General features: G+C 54.9%; 2 protein-coding genes across 5 annotated transcripts in view; one reads left to right on the top strand and one right to left on the bottom strand.

Annotated features, from left to right (window-relative positions):
• Positions 1–12,218, top strand: part of Slc5a10 (solute carrier family 5 member 10) — a 69,118-nt gene extending 56,900 nt beyond the window's left edge. For all 3 annotated transcript variants that reach the window (XM_010618910.3, XM_010618908.3, XM_010618909.3), the window contains 6 exons: positions 5,194–5,301; positions 7,758–7,908; positions 10,994–11,162; positions 11,299–11,514; positions 11,757–11,814; positions 11,930–12,218. In XM_010618910.3, coding sequence (XP_010617212.1) covers positions 5,194–5,301; positions 7,758–7,908; positions 10,994–11,162; positions 11,299–11,514; positions 11,757–11,814; positions 11,930–12,036 — 809 coding nt within the window. In that variant the 3' untranslated portion in view covers positions 12,037–12,218. The remainder of the gene's footprint in view (positions 1–5,193; positions 5,302–7,757; positions 7,909–10,993; positions 11,163–11,298; positions 11,515–11,756; positions 11,815–11,929) is intronic.
• A 433-nt stretch (positions 12,219–12,651) lies between these two features.
• The window catches only part of Grap (GRB2 related adaptor protein), a 24,007-nt gene continuing 14,079 nt past the window's right edge, over positions 12,652–22,579 (bottom strand). The window contains exons 4-5 of one of the 2 annotated variants that reach the window (XM_010618911.3): positions 15,486–15,654; positions 13,366–13,642 (exon numbers count right to left, since the gene is read on the bottom strand). In XM_010618911.3, coding sequence (XP_010617213.1) covers positions 13,457–13,642; positions 15,486–15,654 — 355 coding nt within the window. In that variant the 3' untranslated portion in view covers positions 13,366–13,456. Of the gene's footprint in view, positions 13,643–15,485; positions 15,655–22,579 lie in introns of both variants that reach the window. The other variant, XM_033762753.1, reaches the window with a different exon arrangement.

Here is a 22,579-nt window from a genome sequence, read left to right on the forward strand (position 1 = left end):
TTTACTTTGAGACAGGGTCTCTCTATGTAGTTGAGACTGACCTGGAACTCACTATATAGCCCAGGCTGGTCTCGAACTCACAGCAATCCTCCTGCCTCAGCCTCCCACGTGCTGGGATTACAGGCGTGTGCCACCACGCCCGGTGAGACCATCTAGTTCATCCTCTCTTATTGCTGTGGTGTAGATATGCCATAGTTTGTTCAACCATTTCCATGGATGAAGGACAGGTGGGTTCTCCCCCACCCCCACCCTGTACTGGGAATTGAGCCTAGGGCCTTTACACTGAACTACATTCTCAGCTCCCCTCCCCCTCACCCGCTTTTTTTTTCAACTTTGAGACAGGGGCTTGTTAAATCACTAAATTTCCCAGGCTGGGTTTAAATTTGTGATCCTCCTGGTTTAGTCTCCCAGAGTGCTGGAATTACAAGCATATGCTATCATGACTAACTTGATTTCAGTTTTTTGTTTTGTTTTGTTTTGAGACTGGCACTTGTTACATAGTTCAGCTGACCTCACAGCAATCCTCCTGCCTCAGCCTCCTGAGTGCTAGGATTACAGGTGTGCACCACTATGCCCAGATTGTTTCCAATTTTGACCATTACAACTAAAACTGCAATGAATATGCATTTATACACACACACACACACACACACACACACACGCACACGCACACACACATATATCTCCACATCTTTTCATTTCTGGGAGATAAATGCCCCAGAGTGAAATTCCTGGGTCTTGTGGTAATCCTGTGTTCATTAACAAATTACTAGACTCTTTCTCCAGAGTGGCTGTACCATCTTATATTCCTACCACTAATGTGTGGGTGGTTCCACTTTTCTCTACATTCTTGCCAACTTGTGGTATTACCACTGTTTGTTTATTTCAGCCATCTGATAGGTGTGCGATATATATCTTACTGTGATCTTATTTACTTATATTCATGGTGCTGGGGATTAAGCCCAGGGCCTCCTGCATGCCAGTAAAGTGCTGCTGTGCCGATAGTCACACTCTTAGTGTGGCTGCCATCTGCACTTTCGTGGTGGCTGTTGTCATTGAATATCCTCCTGTGAGCAAATTAGCCGCTGCACGTTCTCTTTAGTGAATGCCTTTCATGTCTTTTGTCTTTTTTTGTGGGGGGGGGTACTGGGAATTGAACTCAGACCTTGCACTTGTGGGGCAGGTGGTGGAACCACTGTGCTAAATCCCTGGCTTTTTACCCATTTTTTAATGGATAATTTCATTGGTTTTTGGTTGGTTTGTTTTTTTGTTTTTTGTTTTTGGTTTTTTTCATTAAGTTTATTGGTACATTTAAAGCAAACAATACAGTTACATTCATCACTGGGATCTTGTATGTTTATGTGCTGTATCTTGGTTCTTGCTTTTTCCACATTCTCCTCCCTTTGCCTCCTTCACCCTTCCCTATTTACAAAGACTTTGTTTCCATTTTTTGGTTTTAGTTTTTTTACTGTTGAGTTTTGATATGTAGTTTGCAAATATATTTTCTCCCTGCCAGTGGCTTGCCTTGTTATCCCCTTCACAGATATCTTACACAGAGCCAAGATTTTGTTTTGTTTTTAATTTCAGTGAGGCCCAGTTTGTCAAGTTTTCCTTTTGTGGATCATACTTTTAGTGTCACATGGAGAACTCTTCACCTAGAAGCCAGGCATGGTGGCACACACCTGTGATCCCAGCATTAAGGAGTCTGAGGCAGGAGGATCATCTAGGCTACACAGTGAGTTCAAGGCCAGCTTGGACTGCATAGTGAAATCCTGTGTAGAGATGAAACAAAACAAAACAAAACAAACAACAACAAAAACTTCTTTACCTAGCCCTAAGTTCTAAAGATTTCTTCCCAAATGTCTGACCATTTTTTTAATATTCTGCCTTTAAATCTGATGAATTTTGAGTTAATTTTTGTAAGAAGGTGTGAAGTTTGGATCAAGTTTAACCTCTGGATAGCTCCAGAGGGCTTTTTACAAAGTAAACAGTTTCAAAGACCTTAAATAATCAGCCAAAATCACACAACAAGGAGTTGGAAGAGCTGTGTGTCTTTTTCCTCCCTGCTGCCTCAGTAGTGTCTGGGCTGCCTCTGTGACTGGAGCGCCTTGATTGCCCCTGAAGGCGGTATGTCCAGTGGCTTCTTTGGGAGAGGATCATTTACCCAGTCAATAAATACTGTCAGAAGCTGCCATGTGCTGGCTTATGCTGGGTACTGTTGGAGCCAGGCTTCTACCAGAAGCCTGTAGTCATAGTGGGATGGGAAGCAAGACACACAGACATTGCAGAGTGATTGGTGCTGTGGAGAATGTTGCCCCCAAACCGGGGCAACCCAGACATTCCAGACGAGACATTTGAGAAATGAGTCTGAGTTCCTTGAGTTTATGAAAGAGAGAAGAGAGAAGCAAACACAGAGGCCTAAAGGTGTCTAAGAGAATGTGGGTGCCTGTCAGAAGTCTGGGTGAAACTGACTGGCACAGTCAGCCCAGGGCTGCAAGGCAGGAAGGTGGGCAGATGCTTAGATTTAGAGGAGGGTAAACTGGAGGAGCCATGAGGACGTGGTACAGTCCCCCCAGCAGCCAAGTTCAACTTGGTCATGGCAATGGGGACGAGGCCGTAAGGGCAAGGATGGGCCCTGGCAGGACAGGGATGCTAATGCAGAAGCGGGCAGAAGCCAGCACTGGGGCAAGCGCAGGACCCCAACCCAGCTCCCTGGGCTGCTCACCCTGACGGCACTCTGAGGAACTGTTTAAATGGTGACATGCAGCCATTGCCCTCATAGAGGTGAGGTTGTTCTTTCTTGCTGTTCAGCACAAACCTTTCGTCCAGCCTGCAGGGCCCAGAGGCGGAGCCCCATGCCAAGAGGCAGGAACGGGCTGAATAAACTCGGGAAGAATCTCCTGACTTGGGCTTTTTGGGCCATTATGTGGCTGTGATGCTTCACTGGTTCCTCCCAGGAGGGTTGGGTCCTCCAGGTGCTAGAGCCAGCCAGTCTAGGCCCAGAGCCTGTGAAAAGGCACCCATAGCTGCCCTCTGAGGCCTGGGCCCAGGGGCCCAGTGTCCTGCTATGGGTCTCCAGACTCTGCCTTTGTGACTGTGCATGTCAGCAATTTTGTCCTTTCTGGTCCTTCAAACTCACGGAAATAGAGGTGGTAGGGTAGGCAACTGGATCAGGCAGTGCTTGAACTCCTTCATGGCTCTTTCTGGGATCCCTTTTGCCTTTCTTCCTTTCCTTCTGTGCTTTTCCTTTTCCTCTGCACCATTCACTCTTATTCATTGAACAAATTTCACAAACTGTCTCCTCTAGGTCCAGCCCTGGGCTGGGTGATACCTGGGACTCAGATGATTCAAGCACAGTGTCTGCCCTCGGGGAGCTCAGGGCCTGGTGGGGAAGGTGGACTAGGTAAACAAACAACTGTGATTCAGTCCTTGGCTGCCCCAGCCCTAGGAAGGGAGCTGCTGTGCCTGGGGCTGGGGGTGCAGTCCAGGCAGCCTCAGAGGACCAGCCTTTGCAGTAGGCCTTGAAACAAGAGGTAAACAAGGGTGGGGGTGGGTGTGGAAGGACAGTAGCGACACAAATGGGAACAGAAGGAGGGGCAGCGTCTGCAGAGGCACAAGGCAGCAAAGTGCTGGGTGTGTGTGAGAAAACACAAGCAGGTTAGGGTGGCAGGTACCAGGGTGCTGGGCACTGGAACAGAGGTTCTGGGACCTGTTGTCAAGAGCCTCGAGTGATTAGAAAGGACTTTTTATCCCAGAAATGTGTAGGCTGCCAGGAATGGGGTGTGAAGGGGTTTCCTGAGAAGTCAGCGGTGATAAGAGCTGTGGCTTTGGGATCCAGGCCAGAGGAAGGAGGAGGACAGAGGAGAGCAAGGGCTAGAAGAGGAGAAAGAAGGACACACTGAGCCATGGTGCTGGGGGTCCCAGGGGCCAGATGCCCAGCAGGCCTGGAGGTCAGGAGGGGCTGGTCTGGGGCCTCGGGTGTGGTGCTAGGGTGGGGACTGGAAATGGGAGGGAGGCTTCCAGCAGGGGCATTTGGAGGGGCACTGTCATCAAGTAACTGCATGTGAGCATGGTCAGAGGGCTTGTTTCTAAACCTCTACCTCCACTGGCATCTCCCAGTTTTCTCTGCCCTTCGTGGGCCCTACTGTAAACGGGGGAGTGGGGTATTCTAGAGGAGGAAGCACCTGCCCATGGCATGGGAGTGAGAGCAGAGCTCAGGTTCTGGCCCCACAGGGGCAGGAGACAGGACCTCTACTCAACAGTGCACCAGGGATGCCCGGATTTAGGGTTCAGTCAGAGTCTGGGTGGAGCCTGAAGTTCACAAATTCCTTTTGCCATTCAACAGCTGGCCAGTGCATGTTGTCTCCACCTCAGGGAGATGCAGCCCAAGACAGTCCCTGCCCTCCTGGGGCTCACCCACCAAAGGAAAGAGACATGAACCCAAAGAGCACATCCAGTCATCCCTGGGATGACAGAGGACGATGGGAGGTCATGTCGGATGAGGGGGCAGACAGTAAGGGGATGGAGTTGTTTTAGGTGGAGGAGCTTTCCAAGGATGGATCTGAGTAAGTGAAGAAGTTATGTCGGGGGTCGGGTGAGGGGCAAACAGCAAAAGCAGGGCGAGGCAGGTCAGGAGGGAATGCCTGGGGTGAGGGGCAGCTTGCTGGAAGGTCTGGCCATTGTGAAAGCCCAACACCTAGAGAGTCTCGGGCATCCAGCTCTGCCCGTGAAGGAGCACAGAGAGCAGCCTGCAGCCCTGACCCCGCTCCTTGCAGCAGGGGAGGTCAGGCGAGCTGAGTGGGCACCTGGCTCTCACTGTGGCCCATCTGCCTGGGCAGTCTGTGAGAGCAGCTGGGACAGAGACCAGCACCCCGATGGGCTCCACAGGCCAGCTGGCCCCTCGTGCAGACTGCAGGGAGCCCCTGCCTGGGGTGTGCAGCAGAGGATGATGGGAAAATAATGGTGAATGAGACAGAGGACAAGAGATGGGAGAGGAGCCAGGAAATTGCCGAGGCCAACCTCTCCTCAAGGCTCCCGCTGGGAAGCAGATCCAGACCTAGCAGTCAGCAGAGGTCATGATGGTGCAGGTCCAGCCCATGCTGTGCCCCTCCCGCTCTCATCTCTCCAGGAGTCCTTGTCTGTGGGGAGGGGCAGTGTGGGTCCGTGTGGGCACTGACTACGCATCTCTGGCAGATGATGTGGGCTGCGTGGTGCCGTCCGAGTGCCTGCGAGCCTGTGGGGCTGAGATCGGCTGCTCCAACATTGCCTACCCCAAGCTGGTCATGGAGCTGATGCCCAACGGTGAGGTTTCTGGGTGGGGGTCTGGGCAGGGGCCCAAGGGAGTTGTGGGGGTTGGGTGGGAGCTTGGGATGCACTGTGACACTGTAATATCCAGCTGGGACATTCTTGTCCTAGAGGAGAAGAAGTAACCATAGCAGATGCACTCGTGCTGGTGGTCGGTGCTGCCTGGCTTCCCATGTGCTCACTCACTTCATCTTCTCCTAGTCCCTCGTGCTGTTAGCTTCAATCTCATTTCAAAGATGGGGAAATTGATACCCAGAGAGGTGAAGTGTCCTGGCTAAGGTCACGCACAAGTCAGTGGGCCGGTTGGGACCTGACTCCTGCTGATCTTCCTACAGTGTTCATCCTCTTGACCTGCGCTGTGCCATCCCTCAAGAAAGCATGCTGCTTTATTTTTTAGGCACCTCCTGGGTGCCAAGGCTTTTTTTTACCAACACCATTTCATCTAACATCAGAGTCATTAGCTCCATTTTACACATGGGGAAACAGGCACAGGGGTGGAAATGATCTGTGTCAGGTTACAGAGTGACTGACACATAGACCCAAGTCCACTGCTTACTCTGTTGGGATCAAGAGTCGGGACCCCCAGGCCTCCATCTCTGCAGGCACAAAACTCAATCCTCCACCTCACCCAACTACTGCAGGCCAGTGAGTAGAACTGTGGTTCTGGCTTTTTCTGTGTTTCTTGTAAATGCAGCAGTCCTGCTGGTCTGTTACAGGTGGTGAGTTCCCAATCACAGGAGGTGTGCATGCAGAAGCAGCATACCAAGCCGTGGGGAGGTCAGAAGAGACAGCTCTCCAGGCTCTTTGCAGCTTGAGCCTTTCCTCTCAGTTCCAGTGCTTGACTTTCCCTTGACCTCCCAAGCTTTCTGGCCCCGAGTCAGCCCCATCCTTGCCCATCCCTCTCTCCCTCCCTCCCTCCTGCAGAGCCCAGGCCCAGGGACACCAGTGTACAGCCCTGGGAACACACCTGGGCTCTGCTACTCGCCGGGGTGGTATTTGCACCATGTCAATTCCCTGCTCAGAGCCTTGTAAATTGGGGATGATGACTCCCACCACCCCTCCGCATCCTTCCTGGGGTTAAGAGTAATGACACAGAGATACTGCCTGGCCACACTGTGGGCTCCAAACCTCTGGGCTGTGCTTTCTCCTCTGTCCTTCGCAGGGGACTCATCACACCCAGCCAACACTCGGTCACCACTCCTTCCTTGGCCTCCAACTCCCTGTCTGAGAAATGGGTGGAAGCAGCCCCCAAATGAATCTACCTCCCTGAGCAAGACAAGAAAGGTAGAAAAGTGTTTGAGGAGAACCATAATTTAACTCCCTTTCCTTTGGACTCCATCCCAGCCAGCCTAACAAGTGAACAGACAGGGGTGACCCAGAGTCATACAGCAAGGCAGCCTCAGAAGCATGGCCAGGCAACACAGCCAGGCCACAATGGGCCCCTCTGAGGATGCACCTCATGGGAGAAGAGCCCGTGTTGGGCCCATCCGAGGGCAAAGGGAGAAAAAGTTGAGCAGGGAGTCTTCTGCAGTGGAGAAGGTGCTCAAACAGTGAAGAAAAATTGCAAGAGTCTTTGGAGACCTACTCAGAGAAAGGCTCAGAGAGGAGAGGTGAAAAGCCTGAGCCTGCAGACAAACACCCTTCCACTTCCTTTAGGGCTCCCCTCCTCAGGCCTGCCAGGAGCCCAGACTCCCAGGAGCTTCGTCACTACTGCCCCCAGTCCTGCCGGGACCGCTCAGTGGCTTTCAGGCAAGAGCTAGGGTGAATTTCTTCCTCTTGCTCTGGAGGCTACGTCTCTGCCCCAGAGCTGGATCCAGGCCAGGGGCTGCCCTATGCCTGCTGGTGCCTGCCCTGCACAGGATGCGGCGGGAAATTCCGGAGACAAGGCCCCTGCACATGGGGATGAGGCATGTGCCCTGCCCAGGGCGTGACTGCCAAGCAGAGGGTCCCATCCCAAACCTTACCCACCCCATGCTACCCCCAGTCTCTGCCTGTGGCCTGCTGTGAGTTCCCAGGTAGCTCTCTTGCTGTCTCTGAGCTTCCATTTCCCTGTCTGTCAAACGGTTGGTGATTTTTCCCTCCAATGAAGTCACAGTGTGAAACTGCCCTGTCAGCGCCAGGCTCTGTGGAAATGAGAGGGCTGTAATAACAGCAACACGCCGGGTAATTACAGCTGGGAACTGTGCTGCAGCAGGCCACAGGCACCAGCCAAGAGTTCCCAGTACCACAGCTTGTCTCTCACCTTCCCAGCCAACTATTTTGGGGCCTTCTTCACTCAAACCTCCTCAGCCTCTGTCCTCTCCAGCCTCTGCCCTCCGGGCTTTGTAAATAGCTGTAGAGCACCTTGAGGGTGACAGCGGTCGGGTCTCAGGTGTTTGAGCACAAACAGGAGGGGCTCTGGGGGCCACATGAGGGCCAGATAGGGTCTCAACAAGCCGCTGTCCCCACCCCAGGTCTCCGAGGGCTAATGATCGCAGTGATGATGGCCGCTCTCATGTCATCGCTGACCTCCATCTTTAATAGCAGCAGCACGCTCTTTACCATGGACATCTGGAGGCGGCTGCGGTCCCGTGCTGGCGAGCGGGAGCTTCTGCTAGTGGGAAGGTATGGTTGGTTGGTGCCTGGAAACCAAGGAGTGGCTGAATAATGGGCTTCTGCAGCCCCATGAGGCTGGAGGCATCAGAGGTGGGATTTGAGGGATGCACAGGAAATTGCCAGAGAAAGGAGAATGCCAGAAATGATGGGAGAGAAGAAGCCAGGGATCTTATTCATCCACCCCTTGAATTGCTCTCTTGTCACAGCCCTCTCTGGGTTGCTGCTGTCACCCTGAGCTGGGTTCCGTCTGGTAGAATCAACCCTCCCTCTCCCAGCAACATCAGAAATCTGTCTCCCTAAACTCTAAGCCCGCAGCCCATTGAGGCCCCTGAGCCAGCACTCAGGACAGGCCACACACAGGCGGCAGGGCTCTCTGGCCTCTGTGCCCCTACCCCTGCCAATTTCCTCCTGGCCCTACTTATCCCCTCCTTACTCAACTCAATGATGCAACCCCAGTGGACCCTCGTCCGTGTAGCCCTCACTGATACCTCCTAACCAAGGAATGAGCCCCTCTGTCCTCTGTGCCCAGGGACCGTTGCCAGACACCTCCCCAGCACGTATGGTCCAAGTCATCTTCTGGACATGCCTTCCTGTAGGGGCTGGGGAGTCCCTGAGGGCAGGGGCTATATCTGGCCCCATCCTCTGGCCTGGGTTCCCAGGAGACTTGTAGAGGTAAACTTGGCCATGAATAGTGGAGGTCATGTCCCAGAGAGTCCTCACATGTCCACCTGGGCCCTCTCCAAGTTCTGCCCACTCCCTAACCCTCTGGGCCACTTGGGTCACACTCTGCTGGTGCAGGGCACATCCTTCTAGTGCTGGCTTGGCCAGCCGAACTGTGTACCCTCTAGCTTTGGGGTAGGGGCCCCCAAGAGCTCTGGGCAATTTTCCTGGCGATGCAAACATCCAGGCTCCTGTTGGAAGAGTGCTGTTGGGACACGCCATTTGGCAGTAAGTGTGAGCTCATTGCAGGCAAGGGTTCTCTTGCCACCCTGCGCAGGGTGCTCCTCACCCTGGGTCCTGGGCATGCACCCCTGACCACTAGAGATCCCAGCTCTTCTGCCCACCCTCCACTGCTGGGCCAGGGGCCCTGCCCCTCTCCAGGTGTCAATCCTGACTAACCCCCTCCATGCTCCAGCATCCTGGCCTGGGACCCAGGCCGCCTCGTGCCCCAGCCTCTGGTCTCCCCAGAAGCAGCTTCTGCTCTGCTCCATCTGAGCCAAGTCCTGATCTGGTCTCTCCTGTCCTCTCACCAACCCACACCCACACCCTTGACATTCCTTCCCATTTCTTCCCACCTGGCCCGCAGGCCCTGCCAGCCTGCTGTTTGGCCCAGGAGCTTCAAGTGGAAGGCATGGCAGGCTAGTGGCATGTCAGTGACCCCGGCAGAAGCTGTCACAAGCGGTGTGGTGGTGGTGGGGTGGCCGCTACCCCTGGTCCTTGATCTTTGCTAGCCCCAAGCTCCTCACCTCAGAACTTCTGTTCCTCATGTTCCTCCCCTGCTACTCCGTCTCCCTCCTACCTGGGACCCTGGGTCTAGCTGAGCAACACGGAAGAGTCAGACAGACCTCAGGCCCACTCCCATAGGACTCCCCACGACCATGGTAGCAGCCCAGGGCTGTGATGGACAGGCTGGGAGGGACTGGGCCCTGGGGCTCCTTGGAGCTGAGAGGGTTGCTGGGAAGAAGGGCATTCCAGCAAAAGGCACAGCCTCTGCAGGCTGGTGGTAGCTGAATCAGAAGGCACAGGCTGGTAGAAGTGAGAAGGCCAGAGCCCAGGTCAGGCTGGATGCAGAGGCCACGGCCCCCACGCGCAGAGATGCTGAGTCTGGTCTCAGAGGGTGGGGTGGGCGGGTAATGGCTGCTGCCTGGGCCTTTGAAGAGGCAGCACCCGCCGCCTGCCAGGCTAAGAGTTAATTAGCCTTAATCAGTGTAGCACCTCCTTCCTCCACCCTCTCCCTCAGGCCTGGAAGGGAGAAAAGGGAGGCAGGCAGGCGGACAGCCAGGAGAGGGGAGGCACCCTGCTGCACATAGCCTCCATCATCCCCAGAGGGCTGGGCCCCAGCAGCTACACCCACCTCCCTCCTTAGAAGTAAGAATCCTAACTGGTGCAGGACAAGGTGAGGAGTGTTTAGCCAGGGAGGAGAACACGGGATACCTGCTTATAGCATATAAGGTCCCAAGACCCCTCTTCCTGGAAGCTCCTCTGATTGATGCTTCCCCTGGGGCTCCCACAGTGCAGCCCTGCCAAGCTGGCCTGTTTTCTTTGTTGGACCAAGTGCTGGGCAGGCACCAGGGCCTGTTCATCATGGGGTCAGCTCCCAGCACAGGGCCCTGCACCCAGGAGAGCTCCTCACCACATATGTGGAAGGAATGAAGCACCTCCTGCAGAGGGGCCCTAAGCCTTTCAGGGGAGGCAGAAGAGTTCAGGCTCCAAAGATGGTGAGCCCAAGCTGCCCAGCTCCTCTTGTCCTCCTAGGACAGAGGTTACCTTGAGGAGGATGGTGGTCAACCCCAGACCTGCAACCATTGAGAAACATGCCCCTGCTGGGGTCCCTGCAAGGGCCCAACAGCTCACTAGAGCACAGTGTGTTCAGAGAATCACCAAGAGCTCAGTGTGGCCCAGTGTGAGAGCAGCAGGTCAGTTGCAGCCCCCAAATGTGTAGTGAGCGCCCACTGTGCCTCGAACTAAGGGGGGAGATACCTGCCCTCCTGGAGTGTCCAGTTGGGAGAGGGAGACAGGTAGAAGACAAGAAAATACCCAAGCAAATGTGCACATGGAGCTGGGACAGGCACCTTGGAGGGGACTAGGAGGAGTGTCCCCATGGGGTACTCCAAGGGCTAACTCAGCCTCTTCCCCAGGGAAGAGCGGAGCAGGCAGTGCTGGGAGTCAGAGGCTGAACCTACCACTGTAGAGAGATTTGGGAGGGTCTGGAGCAGAAAAACCAGCCACTTACTGGTTGAGTAAGCCATAGGCTGGCAGGAGGCTGCAGCTGGGCTACAGGGGACAGAGAGGTGAGAGAGCATGTCTTAGTGACTGGGGCAGGTGCCGGGCTGAGGAAGTGTCTCTGAACACCCACCACCCATATCACCGACAGGCTGGTCATCGTGGTGCTCATTGGTGTAAGTGTGGCATGGATCCCCATCCTGCAGGGATCCAACGGTGGACAGCTTTTCATCTACATGCAGTCTGTGACCAGCTCCCTGGCCCCCCCAGTGACTGCAGTCTTCATCCTGGGCATCTTCTGGAGGCGTGCCAATGAACAGGTAGGCAAGCAGGAGCTCTCCACCTCCTCCTACAGACACGTCTCTTCAGACCTTCCCCTAATGCCTTGAGAGGGGAATGGCGGGGTGCCAGTCTTTCTCCTACAGTCCACAGCTAGCACTCTCCCTTCCTCCTCAGGGGGCCTTCTGGGGCCTGATGGCAGGGCTGGTGGTAGGTGCCACCAGGCTAGTCCTGGAATTCCTGCACCCAGCTCCTCCGTGTGGTGATCCGGACACCCGGCCAGCCATCCTCCACAGCATCCACTACCTGCACTTTGCCATTGCCCTCTTTTTGCTCACGGGTGCTGTCGTGGCAGCCGGAAGCCTGCTAACTGCAGCCCCCCAGCACATTCAGGTGAGCTTTCCCTGGACTTTGGACCCTACAGGCTTCTTAACCTCAACTCCAACAATTTCTAACCCTGATCCTATTCTGCAAAAACCCTGACCCTCTCCAGCTCCAGTTTTCTAGCCCCTGAGCCCAACCCTGCCGGGCTCTGACCTCTATCCTCTTTTGAACTCAGCTTCATCTTTCCATGATGAAGTCCATGATGGGCCCATCCCCGCCCTGCCACAGCCCATCCCTCATATGCCTTTCAGATTGCAAACCTTACCTGGTGGACACTGGCTCAGGACCTGTCCCTGGGAGCCAAAGCAGGTACTCGGGCGACCCTCGGCACTCCCCCTAGCTCTCCAACCTGAGACGGGCTGGAAGCATGAGCTCAGGGGTGTAACCTTGCATCCCTCACCTATCCCTCCCCAACTCTTTCCAGGTGACAGCCAGACGCCCCAGCGACGCCTTTTCTGGGCTCGTGTGTGTGGCTTCAATGCTGTCCTCCTCATGTGCGTCAACATCTTCTTCTACGCCTACTTTGCCTGATGCTGCCACTCTGGGCAGGAAAGAGGGAGCCCAGAGTCCTTAAGCCACCCTCTTTCTCTAGAGTGGACACTGGGGCCCAGAGAAGGCCTGACTCCTCTCACAGCTACAGAGCTGGTTGGTGCCCATTTACTGGCTGAGCCAGAAAAGAAACCCTGAAAAATTAGGAGGGGAAATGGGAAAAAGAACACACTGCTTCAAAATTAGCATCAAAATAATCATAATTCAGAAAAAATTGGATTTCTGATGGACATCCTTGTATTAGTTCCACAGTTTTTATTCTGAATACACAGGCCCATGTCAGGAGCAGTGGGATTTGCCAGGGCTCAGTACTCAAAGGGTGTTGGGCCTCACAGGGTCCCAGAGGGGAGCTCTACAAGCCTACAACACAGGTCTCTCTCAAGGGGCTGCAGCAACCTCACAGGCTTTTCCTCCATCCTGCTTGCTCCTGGCATGTGGAAGAAGCTTCCTTTGCTCTGTTCGTGGTCCCTCCACCAGCTGCCTGGCATTCCCACACTTCCTGAGTCCCGCTTCCATCTTCCTGCTCCCAGAAGTGTCCACTGCTTTTCCATCTGGATGTCCCACCTTCACTCAAGCCGGGACTCTCTACCTAGGCTGCCTCTCCTTTTTCCTACTGCTGCTCAACCAAAATCCAGCTCAGGTCCCAACATCACACTAGCCTGTGGATTGCCCTGTCTCCCCACCTGACCCGGTCTGTGCAGAGCCAGGACAAAGGAGAGTCACAGCAGCCCGGTGTTCCTGCGTGGCAGGAGCCAGGTGTACACCCCAGAGCTGTCCACGCAAGTGACCAACGGTAAAGGAGCCATCATCACCTTTGCGCCTGCCACCACCGCTGCCCCCTGTTCTGGTCCCAGGGCCTCAACCCCACCCAAAGTGTCTGTAGGCGCTGGGTGGAGCCCAAAGGCACGGGGCTGTAGAGAAGCAAGGGTTCTGGTAAGTCCGGGTCGTTCCGGGCAGAGCCACCTCCCCAACAGCCCGTACAACCCGAGAACATTTATGCGGGCAGTCTGCTCAGGTGGGCCCACCCACCAAGTCCAGAATTCTCTGAGTTAAACCGCAGTCAGTGGAACACAGGAAGTCCTCAAGTGCTCCCCAGAATTTGGCTTCTGAAAACAGTGGGTGGGGCCTCTGAAGAGCCTTCCCGTGACGTCATACCGCCGGAGCCCAATGGGAAGCGGCCAGACAGAAATCCTGGCGCTACCTCGCCCCGGCCGCTAAGTACAGTGGCAGATCTGGGGCGATGGGGCCTGTCCCAGTTTGTGCGAAGGGTTGCGAAGCAGTGAGGACCCAAAGTTCGGCCTCAGACTGTCCGCTGAGCCCTTTGTAACCCGGGGAGGAGGTGTCCGCGTCCTGTCCCGGGACCTCGGGTCCTGCACACGCCCCCCGGCCAGCTCCGCAGCGCTCACAGGTGCACCGGATGCACGTAGCTCCGCGGGAAGAAGCCCACGCGCCCGCAGGACCGGCCCCGCCACCAGTGTGGGTCCGGGCGCTCCAGGACCTCGATGATGTCCCCGCGGCGGAAGCTGAGCTGGGAAGGGTCCTGGGCCGAGAAGTCGAACTGGGCCTGGGCAAAGCAGGCGCGGGGAGACTGCGGGGGGAGGGAGCTGTTAGTGGGGTGCCTTTGCAAGCCCCTAGACCTGGAGAGCCCCAGGAGGTCGACGGGGTACTGGGGATTCTGAGGGTGTGAAGGAGCTTTGAGGCAGCGTTGGACCTGGCCAAGCCCAGATGGGTGACCACCCCATCCCATGGGCTGTGTGCTGCCCACGGCTGGCACTGCGTCTTCACAGATGCGAGCACCACGACGACCGACTCTTCTCTTCGCAAAGAGGGCTGGTGGGCGGGGGGTGGGGACCTAAGTGCTGGTCCTTAGGTGGGACTTTGGTTGGTCCCTGGCTCTCTCCTGGTCTCATTTCCCCTACTGTGCAGCAGCCAGGAAAACTGACCCAGGCATAGACTGCAGGAGAGGACACCATTCAGTGGAGTGTTGTGAGGCCAAGACCCGAGTTTCCTGCTGTTGCCTCTGGTCAAGGACATGGTTGCCACTTAGAGGTGCCCCCAACAGTCAGGCTTGGCCTCCAGTGCTGTCTGTGCTCCAAATATGACCTCAGAATGCCCCTGCCCTGTGTGGGACTTGGTCCTCTCCTGTGCACAGCAGCTGAACAGGAGCTCTCTGCCACATGTCTGCTTGGCGCCATGGTGGTGGCCCTGCCTGCCTTACCAGGATCTTAGCCTGAGCCTGTGGAATCCCATCCAGAACGGTGATAGAATCAGCAGAGATGCTGTAATTAGCGGTTCTCTGCCCAGGAAGGAGGAGGCGTCAGGAGTCTCGGGGGACTGAGCCAGCTCTGCAGTCACCCCACTGGATGAGTGACCTCAGGCCCAGGCCAAAGCAAGGAAGTGGGTGCATGGCAGCCACCCTGCAGCTCCATCCTGGCTCCCTCACACTCTCCAGGGCCAGGGCTGGCCCAGGTGCTGGGCAGAGGGATGGAGGTCTGAGTAACAGAAGCCCTGCAGAGCAGAGTCACCAGTGGGGCTTCTTGAGGCCCTGTTTAATCCTCTTGGCATTTCACACCCCCAGGCTCATCCTATTATTGGGGAAACTGAGTCCCAACTAAGAGCTAAACTGGCTCTCAAGTCATATAAAATGTTTGAGGGGGCTGGCAACATGACAGCCCCTCCCCAGGCCTTTACTATAGACATGCTCGCCGTCCTCCTTGCACAGCCCAAGTTCAAATGTCCCAAGGTCCTAACCTTCTGCCCCAGGCTTTGCCAACACCCCCCTTTCTAAGGGAAACAGCACGTTGGGGCTAATAACCCCACTGGTAGTGTCATCATCCTAATGAGAGTGAGAGCCAGTCCTTGGGGCCCCTTGATGAAAGGGCTGCATGCTAACAAATTGCTGTTATTGTGAGGACCAGGGGCAGATGGACCCCCACACAACCAGGACCTCGCCCACAGATGTGCGCACCTCCCCATACCCTGGCCAAGCCAGCTTCTTGTTGGTGAGCAGAAACCAGGACTGAGCATTCCAGGCATGTGGCCTCGAGGAGATCGTATCACTCCGAGCCTGTTTCTCGTGTGTATAATGGGATTGCTGAGGCTCCCAGAGCACAGAGACCAGAGAGAGGTGTGGTTCCGGGTGGGCTCAGCACAGGTCTATCCATTCATTCAGTCAACATTTACTGAGCTCCTGCTGTGTGCCACATACTATTCTAGGAGTGGAGAATGAGCCAGAATGGTTCACCCTGGTGGGATTGCTACTGCCCCCATTCTCCCAACCCTTGCCTGTCTCTCTTGTCTTGCTGTACGCTCCTTGGCATATAACCTTGGGGCCTGGGCCAGGCCTGCCTGTGATACCACTAGACCATCAGGGACACAGATGGCAGAGGTGGTAGAGGCTTGTGGCTCCCACCCTCCACGACCATACCTACCTGCAGCAGAGGCTCCTCGTCACGCAGGAAGACCTGCTTCCGCTTGGCGATGGTGGTGGTGCGGTAGAAGTCAACCAGCTCATTGAGGGAGTTGAACTTCTCATCCCACAGGAAGTACTTCCCCGAGGCCTCACGCAGCACCTTGAAATGCTGCACCTGGTCCCCATAGCTGGGAGAGAGGACCCATGGCGACCTCAGCCTGGTGCTCCTGCCCACTGCCCCACACTACCACCTGGAACAAGGCCTCTCTCATGGTGAGACCTGGAGTTGGGTTGAGGTGTAGATGGGAGGATCTCACCAACCTGCTCCATGGAAGACCCAGGGAATCCCCCTCCCCTTCCAGCTGTGGAGAGCCCCCTAGCTGTGGGCTCTGGAACAGGCAACTTTTTTGCTGTGTGACCTTAGGCAAGTTACTTATCTTCCCTGAACTTCAGTTTCCTCATAATCACAACACTTCTTTGGGGGTTAAACGAGCAGATGATGCTGACTTTATCTTATTGGCAAAATTAAGTTGCTACCTCTGAGTGAGTCACGATCAAGCAACATCCCTTTCACACCTCTTCAACATGCTCTCAGCTTTGACATTCTCCTCCTTTCTCTCCTCTCTCCCAAGCCCTGCACTTCCTTGGGGAGTGAGTCCTAAAATAATCCTGACACAGATCAAAGCCTGCCGGTGTGAGAGGAGCTCAGGAATGGCCAATGCTTTGTGCCCTTTGTACTTTCTTCAACACATTTTGTGGGCCCTTCTCTTTCTCATCTCCCCGACTTTCCAACTTCCCACCAAATGGTACCAAGTTCCTCCCACTCCAGCTGAGAAGACAGCCTGTTCTCCCAAATTGGCCAGCAGGGAAGAGTCCATCCTGTCAGGGACTAAGCAAAGGGACCTTCCTGAGCCTCCCACGTCCTCCACCAGACAGGCCACTCAGGGCACTGGAATGGGTCAGGACACTGGGCAGGTGCAACTGCTGTGACTCCCCTCCCTGCTGCACAGGGGTCTGGGTGGCCCAAAGGCTGGGAAGAGGCCCTGTGTACAGTGGGGAAACTGAGGCCTAAGTGTAGCCACAACCTGCCCAACACTACACAGCGAGAAAGGCCGGGACTGGGGCCACATCTGAGCTCACACCTGCTCCAACATGTCCCCTGATTGATGATTGCCACATAACAGTCATTATTCCAATTATGATATTAATAATGTCCCAGATCTTATCCAAGTCCAGGTTCACATTGCATGGTGCTCCCTGGACTGTAACCCTGAGGGACCAGTCCCACTGTCCCCTCCCTGTGCCCACCTCTCAGAGTACAGGTGCCCTGAGTGCTGCAGGGGTGGGGGGACTAGGGGTCCAGCAGGTGCCCATCCTGCCATCCTGAGCCCATTTGACTGAGCTGGGACCTGAAGGGGGACACAGACCAGCCCTGGTGCCCAACAGAAAGGAGCCAGGCTAGAAGCCCAACAGCAGGTGTTCTATTCAGGTGGCTAGTAAGGCTGAGAGCCAGGACCTGGGGATCTGGGTCTTGGGGGCAGGGCCAGAACAGGGTGGGAGCCACTTGAGGGAGATGGCCCTTGGCCTCCTAAGCCACAGTCTCATTTTGTTCATATGAGGAGTGAGATCCAGCCTCCAGGTCAGAGATTCAAGCAAAGGCCATGCATGGTGGCACACTCCAGTAATCCCAGCAATCAGGAGGCTGAGGCAGGAGAACTGTAAGTGACCTGGGTAACTTAGTGAGACTTTATCTCAAAATAAAAAAATTTAAAAGAACTGGAGAATGTAGTGTTGCACAGTGGACCTGGATTCAATCCTCAGTAGCAGAAAAATAAATAAATAAAAGTAAACAATGCCTCCTAGCTTGGATGCAGAGTGTTTCTGAAACCAATTTTCCTGCAGCGGGGGTTCCTGCAAACCTACAGTCCTCTGGACAAGGAGATGGTATCCGGTCCCCCCTGCTCAGACCTGCTGCTCTCTCTGTCTAACATCTGCCCTGGGGCCCATCTGTCAGGGCTGGTGTGCTACTTTATTAAAGGTTTAAAATTAAAACTTCAAGGGCCCAGATTTAGCTCAGTGGCACTGTGCCTGCCTTGAAGGGCAAGGTCCTGAGTTCAATTGCAGTAACAGAAGAAAAAAAAATTAAAGCTTCAAGATGAAGATATGCCCAGGGTAACCATGATTCCCCCCACCCATCCTCAGTCAAGGGGTCCAAACCTGCTTCTAAGATGTTATGCTTTTTGCGGGGAGTAGTACCAGGGATTGAACTTGGGACCTTACACTTTCAAAGCAGGCAGCAGAACCACTGAGCTAAATCCCTAGCCTAAGATGTTATGCTTTAGATCAAGAACATCTCCCAAGAGCCTCATGTGCTCAGAGGCAGGGCTTCTGGAAATGATTGACATGAGGGTGCCCTAGCTGACTTGCTGTGGGGCCTAGAAGGGTGTGTCCCTCTTCCCGGCCCCTCCCTTCTCTCTCGGCTTCCTTATCGTAGTGACCGGAGCAGTTTTCCTCTGCCTAGGCCTTTCCACCATGCATCCCACCTTGGAACTGGTCAGCCATGGACTAAAACCTGTGAGCCAAAATAAACTTCTCCTTCTTTAAACTGAGGGTGTCAGGTATTTGGTCCCAGCGATGAGGAAAGTGACTAAGACACAAACACACTGCCAGCCCTTTCCAGTGGGAAGGAATTCTTGAGCTTATTCTCATGCTGCAAGGCCATGATAAAAGGGACCCTCCTCTGAGAGCTACCTCAGACCTGCTCCTCAGAGTCTATCGTCTCCCTGGGACCTTCGGCCTGCACACAGCCCTTTTGTAACCCACTGCTCCTTAATGACTTGCACGCTGAACGTGGAAAGGGCAAAGAGGAAGAGCAGGCCCTGGGGGTCCTGTCTAGTGGGGACTTAGAAATGGAGTGTCATCCCCAAGCCTTTAGAAATCTGCTTCTAAATCCCGATGCTCAGGAGGCGGAGGCAGCAGGATCTCTGTGACTTTGAGGCCAGCCTGGGCTACATAGTGAGTTCAAGGCCAGTCTGAACAACATACTGTCTCAAAAAATCCTGATACAGGATACAATCCTGATACAGGTACCCTGGTGGCAGGTCCCAATCTCCTCATGATGTGCCCAGCACTTGGAGTGGCTCGCTCTAGAGGAGGCACTCCTCCGGTGGAAACAAAGGCTCTGGACCAGGTGAGCAATGTCTCCGATCCAGAGACAAAGCCTTCTCTATGTGCCCTCCTTGAATGCTGTTCCTGGTGACTAATTGGCTCATGCTAAGTTCTGTGGGATGTGTGTCTGTGTGCCCAGGATGCTGAGGCAGGTGGGCAGGGGACAGTGGCCCCACCTGTCTGGATTGCTGCAGCCGCCAAAGGCCATGTGCTTCCGGCGGCAGCCTCTGAGCCCATACTCCTCTGTGCAGTGCCCTAAGGAGCTCGGGGTTTTCCTGGACTTTGGCTGGGGTGTGCAGGGAGGCATTGCTCCAAGTAGTACAGTGACAGCCACCAACGGCTGGCAGGAGAGAAGCTAGGAAACAGGGACCTAACAGCTTTCATGTAGGGCACCCAGTGCAGAGGCGGGAGCCCCTGAGGAGCAGCCTGGGGTACAGGGCCTCTGGGTGTAGCCAGTTGGACTAGAATTACAACCCTTGATAATCACAATTGAGCATTTTTGATGGCTTGGAATTCAGTTGCCCTGAGCAAAGCTGTTCTCTGATCATTGGGGGGATGAAATAGGAAAAGAGGCAAAAGGACTGTTATTCTAGAACTTTCCATCCCGGGAATTTGAAAATTCTCAAATCTGGAAATATACCCGCTGCTAGCCTATGTGGGACTCAGTGAACACCAGGTCTTATCCTTTTACTCTGTCCACGCTGACTGAGCAACATCTGAAAAGAGGGAGGGTCCAGACAGCAGAGCAGCTGCCCGCAGCCTCGTGGCAGCCATGCTGGTGCTGCTGTAGCCCCACCTGCGGCCAGGTAGGGCTGGCTCCTCTTACTCCCCAGGTGCAGCAGCTGGGCTCTCTTATCCCCATTTGGCCTGTGTCCTTGTGCCTCTCACCTGCAATAACACCTCATCACGTCCCTTAGCCTCATCTTGGTGGCTGTCATCCTTCAAGGCCTTGGATGGAGCCTTGAAGCACTTGAGAGCCTCCCAGACCAGAAGCTGTCCGTTGGGGCCTCCTCAGCCTCAGGCCCACCCCACCCCATATACCAGGCAGCCTTGGGTTGCAGAGCAGCTGAGTCTAGGGCTTGGCGATCTTGACCCTGGAAAGCTGGGTTGGATGGGCACAGGACCGACAGTAAGGAGGCTTCTGGGAGCCTGAGCCAAGCGAGAGGTGAGGGGTGGAGGGAAGAAGCAGTCAAGGCCGGTCCCTTGGGTGGGCAGAGCGTCTCCACTGAGTCTGGTGGGGGCTCTCGGCACAGCGGTGGTGGGTGGATGGGCGTATGCCTGTCCTTCCCTGAGGGAGTGACCCTGAATGTGCCCCCACTGAGCAGTTGTGGATGTGTTTGCCTCTGTGTGACCCCACATCCACCTTCCGAAGGTACAAGGGGATGACTTAGGTCCCTGGCTGTCAGAGAAGGCTAAGGACCAAGTCCCTTTTGCAAATGGGGAGGGGACCAAAAGATGGGGGGAGACATAAAAAGAATTGAGATGTGTTATGTACGTGGGCCAACTCCCCATAAAGAATACGATTATTGTGAACTACAAACAGTACTAATAAAAACTAAAATTAAGAAAATAATAATAAAATCAATACATCCAAACATGCATAAAAAAAGACCAAGTCTAGCCTGATGGAGGAGCACTCAGTCTTGCCCAGCGGGTTTTTCTGGCCTGGTGGCAGCAGTAGCAGCAAAGGTGACAGTAGCAGCCCGTGGAGCGAAAACAAGACTGGGTGGGCGGGGGCTTCCGGGTGGGCGGGGCTTCTGGTGGGCGGGGCTTCCCTCTGCCCTGGCCAGGGCGGGGAACACACCTCGGGTGTGGTGCTAGCAGCCCAGCAGGGGGCTCTAATCATGAAGGGCCCTCTGGGCTCAGTACTCCATGAAAAGAAGAGGTGAAATAGCCTGCGCCCCCCAGACAAGAGATAGAATCAAACTGACCTGGGGCGGCATGTCGCACCACCTGTGAAGGCAGATTCCTGCAGGTCTTTGGGTCTCAGGGTCAGTGCATAGAAAGGCATAGCAGGTCTGCCAGGGTACAGAGGGTCGGTGGGCACCAGCTCTTCTGTCCCCTGCTGTGCGACCTTAGGCAAGTTACTGGACCTCTCTGAGCTTCCATTTTCTTTCCTGCAAACTGGATTTCTGGGAATTGTGGAGATTTCCTCCCTTCTTGTCTATGACACACGCAATCCATCCTGCCCGCCTGAATGGGTACCCCCCCACCCCTCTCTGCTTCATTTGCTCAGAGCCTTGAGTGCTATCCAAGACCTTAAAGAATTTCCTGATCATTTATCGTCGTCACCCCACTAGCACCTAGAGGACAGGAAGCCCATTCTGTGGGTGCTGACTTGCCTGCACCAGGGACAAGGAGCAGCCCTGAGTGGGCAACACATGCACATCGATGCCTGGGCACCTCTGCCGGGGAGGGAGCAAAACACCTCACTGGGGACAAATTGTCACTTATGACAGGAATGTCCTGCGGCTGGATAGGAGTGTGGGCAGAAGTCATGCAGCCCGAGCCCCGCACACCAGCCTTAGCGCCTGGCCTGCTGGCAGCCAGTGCAGACTTGCTCCTTGTAGGGGGAGCAGGGCCGCCCTTTGTAAACTCATAAAGGGAAGCTGGCTGTAGCCATTGTCACTATATAAACCCCTTCTGACAGCTTTACAGGGCTCGGCATGAGCAGACAGGATGCCACGCGCCATGGGTCGGAGCTCCCAGGGCTGAGCCAGCAAAGGCAGAGGAGCTGTCAAGCTCCGGTCTGCGCAGTGTGACATTCCCGGATGGCCCACAGATGCTGGGCTTTACAGTTCCTGGGATCACTGTCTCCAGGTCACAGATGTTACTCAGCTTGGAGGAGCCAGAGGGCGTCTGAAGCCACACAGTGGGCCCGAGCAAAGCTAGGATTAGACTCTTTTCTAAGAGGCCTGGATATGTGGGCAGGGCAGGGAGCAGCCTTCAGGACCAAGAGGGGCTCCCAAGACCTCCTCGGCACACTGTGTGGCAACCAGTACACCTGATATTTATTGAGCACTTACAATGTATTAATCATCACACTACTCTCTTTACGTGGTTGCCTACCTTATAGATGAAGAAAATGAGGCTCAGAGGATAAATGCCCAGGTCATATAGCCAGCGGGTATCAGAGCCCAGACTCTTGCCTGAAATCCCACATTCCCAACCACTTGCCCCATCTGAGCACAGTTGCTACTTTGACCTTACCTGTGGTTGTCCAAGGACGATGGAAAGGCCCTGTGACAGATAGGGACCAAGTGTGGGAGCTGAACCTGGCTGGGCCTGGGAGAAACCGAGGTCCGACAGTGCCACCTGGTGGTCCTGTGCACGAGTCACTGCCAACAAGCCCAGCAGGTCCCCCAGGGCCTAACCTTGGGGCATCTGGCCAGGAAGCTTTGGGAAAGGGATAGGGGGCAAATGCCAGGATTTCTCTAAGTGGTGTGATCAGATCCCTTCCTAGTCACATGGCTCCCCTTCTAGGCAAACCACTTCCCGGCACTGCCCATCACCCTTCTGGGCAGACTTATCCAAACACACACCTCACTGCCCTGCCTCCGGGTCTTTACACATGCAGTTCCTATGCCTAGTATATCCTCCCTGCTTTCAGAGCCCAGCTCAACTGCCAGCTCCTCTTGGGTGCCTTCACCGTGCAGGATGTGTCCACAGTCACCGAATTACTCATCTCTTCAACTCTAGAGGCCCTCTGGGACAGGGTTATGTATTTCCCATTACAGTCCTTCCGTTTGATTCCTCTCCTATCCTTCGCTATGGTTCTCATACAGCTGGTGCTCAGTAAATGAATTTTTTAAAAAATCAAATGCATGTTGAACGAACTCTCCAGGCGCTGAGGTGTGAGCAGCGACATGCAAGAGGCTGCACTTCCAGAGGCCGCCAGGAGGGGACAGCGTCAGGCCCAGCCCGGGCTGGAAGCCATCGGGGACC

This window comes from Fukomys damarensis, unplaced genomic scaffold, assembly GCF_012274545.1.
Source record: "Fukomys damarensis isolate Sample0158 unplaced genomic scaffold, DMR_v1.0_HiC HiC_scaffold_13, whole genome shotgun sequence".
Taxonomy (NCBI): domain Eukaryota; kingdom Metazoa; phylum Chordata; class Mammalia; order Rodentia; family Bathyergidae; genus Fukomys; species Fukomys damarensis.